Consider the following 2,517-nt stretch of genomic DNA (forward strand, 5'->3'; position numbering starts at 1 on the left):
ATTTTCAATTAATTAAAATGAATTTATTATTTATACATCCTTAATAACATTTAACGTACACTAATATAGCTAGTAAAATACAATATATAAGTAGGCTTGGCTTGCAAAACTTCCTAATGGTTCTCAAAGAAATCAAGGTTTCATCAGAATTCAGTGACTTGTTACAGATACCTGAGAATACAGAGAACTATCTATAGAGAATGCATAGTTACAGAGGTAACTATTCATTACCTCCAAGTAATGAATGTTATTATGATTACAAATGTAAGAAATGCTGGTGACCTCCAGTGTCTACTCTCTTTCCAGGCTGTTCTGTCCATTTTGCTTTAAAAATCAAAGGACTATGGAACACTGAAAATACACTGTTTCTTAATGTCAGGTTAAGAAATGAGATGAATTTTTCATTCACTAATCTGTTTTTTTAACCTGCATAGTTCTACTAAATATTAATGTGTAATTTAACTTTTATTACTTTCATTGAATTATAATAAATTACAAGAAAATTGCACTGTTACATGTTTTAGCAGTACTGTCAGTTTTAATATGATTTTCTGTTAATTTAACAGAAATCATCTGTTATACTGTTGAATCACCTACCCCTGCATAGCACACAACTGTTAAAATGTAAATTGCCCAACTATTTTTAGCCGCTGCTGAAAAAAATTCCTGTCTTCGGGAGTAATGATTTGAGGCATTGTGTTCATTTTGTTTATCAAGCAGCTATTCAGCCTCTAGTGGGCCCAAGTGCTTATGCAAGCAAAAGCTTTTAAGAATGCCTGCAGCTGCAAGCCAACCTTCCAGGTAGGCTGCAGGTTCAGAGCACAGCTGCCCTAGGCTGCATAAAACTCAGATCCATCTGGAACTGAGTTACAAAGAGGATTTCAAATTCGACTTTTCATGTATCACACGGTAGAGAAGGCGGGGGAAGAACACAGAAAAGAAGGAAGGCAAACAACCAAAAAGATGGTATCTCTACTTTAGCCTTAATAAAAAATAAAAAGCTCAGACCCATGCTGCTCCTTCTAGATTACTACTTGCCAAGCCGGATATTCCATTCAGTCTATACTTCGATGAGCTGACTCATCCGGCAGCACCTGCGCCCATGTGTTAAGTACTGCCAAATAAAAGCCCAACACCCATTTACACAACAAAAAGATGCACCCTACAAGGCACTGGGGCCTCAATCCAACAGCCTCATGCCCCATTTGTTCTAAGCAAAGGGAGAAGAAAAAAAACTTCCTTTCTTGCATCAGAGATTTAAAAATTGTAGGTAGATTTATGGTGCAGGTTCATTTACAAGTACTTTTACTTCTTTAAAGAATAAAGTATATTTAATAGCACAGTTGCCCCTACAGTATTAGATTATCATGGCCATTAATGATTGTTCTCCACCAAACCTTTGCAACCTTCTTCATCAAAGCCCTTTATTCTCAAAGGATACATTTTTGAGCAAAGAGGGATCAACAAACTAGTTGCTTGAAAGCTTTCCTCATGCTAGGCTGAAGTTAGGAAAGGCTTAATGAAGGCTTTAAAACCCACAAGGGCTTCACAATGAACATCTGACTTTGTGATTTATGCATATTAATAACCTCAGTCCTACTGAGGCAGGCTGAGCCAAACATGTACTCCGAATCTTAATGTCTTTAGCTCCACTGGGATTATTACAAATGTAAATTTCTAAGATTTTCAGCTATTAATCTCCGTCTGTCCTCCTGTTCAGCAACATAATGACTAATTAAACATCAAAAGACCTGTATAGGAGATCATCTTTGACAGCTACTGGCCTAGTCCTCTTCCCAAGAGGGGAATTCAAATGACAGCGACAAGGAGTAAGAGCGTATGAGTAAGCTACAAATCATTCCAGAGAAATCTAAAAACCAAACATTAAATGTGGATTTACCTCAATCAATGATTTTGTTAAGCACTGAACAATTACTATGTAAAGTATGCCCACTGGCATCAATCGAATGTACCCATGTAGCAAGGAAATACTGAACACTTGAAATCAGTTTGCTTACCAACAAGTTAAAAAAAGACAGGTACTTACAGAAGAAGGCAAACCAGGAGGCACCTTTCTGACTTTTTTTGCTTGCAAGGGATCTGCAAATGGAAAACAATACATTTCATCAGCTTATTATACTGGAAAGAAATTAAGACTTCAAATGAACAGAATAACTTTTCTCCTAGTGTCTTTCTTGCTTTCCAATATTCGGGAGTAAGCAGCAAAATACAGTAACGAGGGCCTCATTCCTTTTAACTAGTCCCAGTGAAAAATAGGTTCTCCTAAAAAAGTGATACATTCTGAAAATACATACCCCATAAATTTGGGAATATGACAGCAAATGAACCAATACAAGAAAGAAAACAACGAATTAGTATGAGGGAAAGGAATGAAAATTTCTTTTTTTTTTGAGATGGAGTCTCGCTCAGTCGCCCAGGCTGGAGTGCAGTGGCTGGATCTCAGCCCACTGCAAGCTCCGCCTCCCGGGTTTACGCCATTCTCCTGCCTCAGCCTCC

General features: G+C 37.4%; 1 protein-coding gene across 5 annotated transcripts in view; it reads right to left on the reverse strand.

Annotated features, from left to right (window-relative positions):
• The window catches only part of TCF12 (transcription factor 12), a 389,423-nt gene that overhangs the window by 91,442 nt on the left and 295,464 nt on the right, over positions 1-2,517 (reverse strand). For all 5 annotated transcript variants that reach the window (XM_011940522.1, XM_011940525.1, XM_011940527.1 and 2 more), the window contains one exon: positions 2,048-2,100. In XM_011940522.1, coding sequence (XP_011795912.1) covers positions 2,048-2,100 — 53 coding nt within the window. The remainder of the gene's footprint in view (positions 1-2,047; positions 2,101-2,517) is intronic.

The sequence above is a fragment of the Colobus angolensis genome, unplaced genomic scaffold (genome assembly GCF_000951035.1).
Source record: "Colobus angolensis palliatus isolate OR3802 unplaced genomic scaffold, Cang.pa_1.0 Scaffold19, whole genome shotgun sequence".
NCBI classification, from domain to species: domain Eukaryota; kingdom Metazoa; phylum Chordata; class Mammalia; order Primates; family Cercopithecidae; genus Colobus; species Colobus angolensis.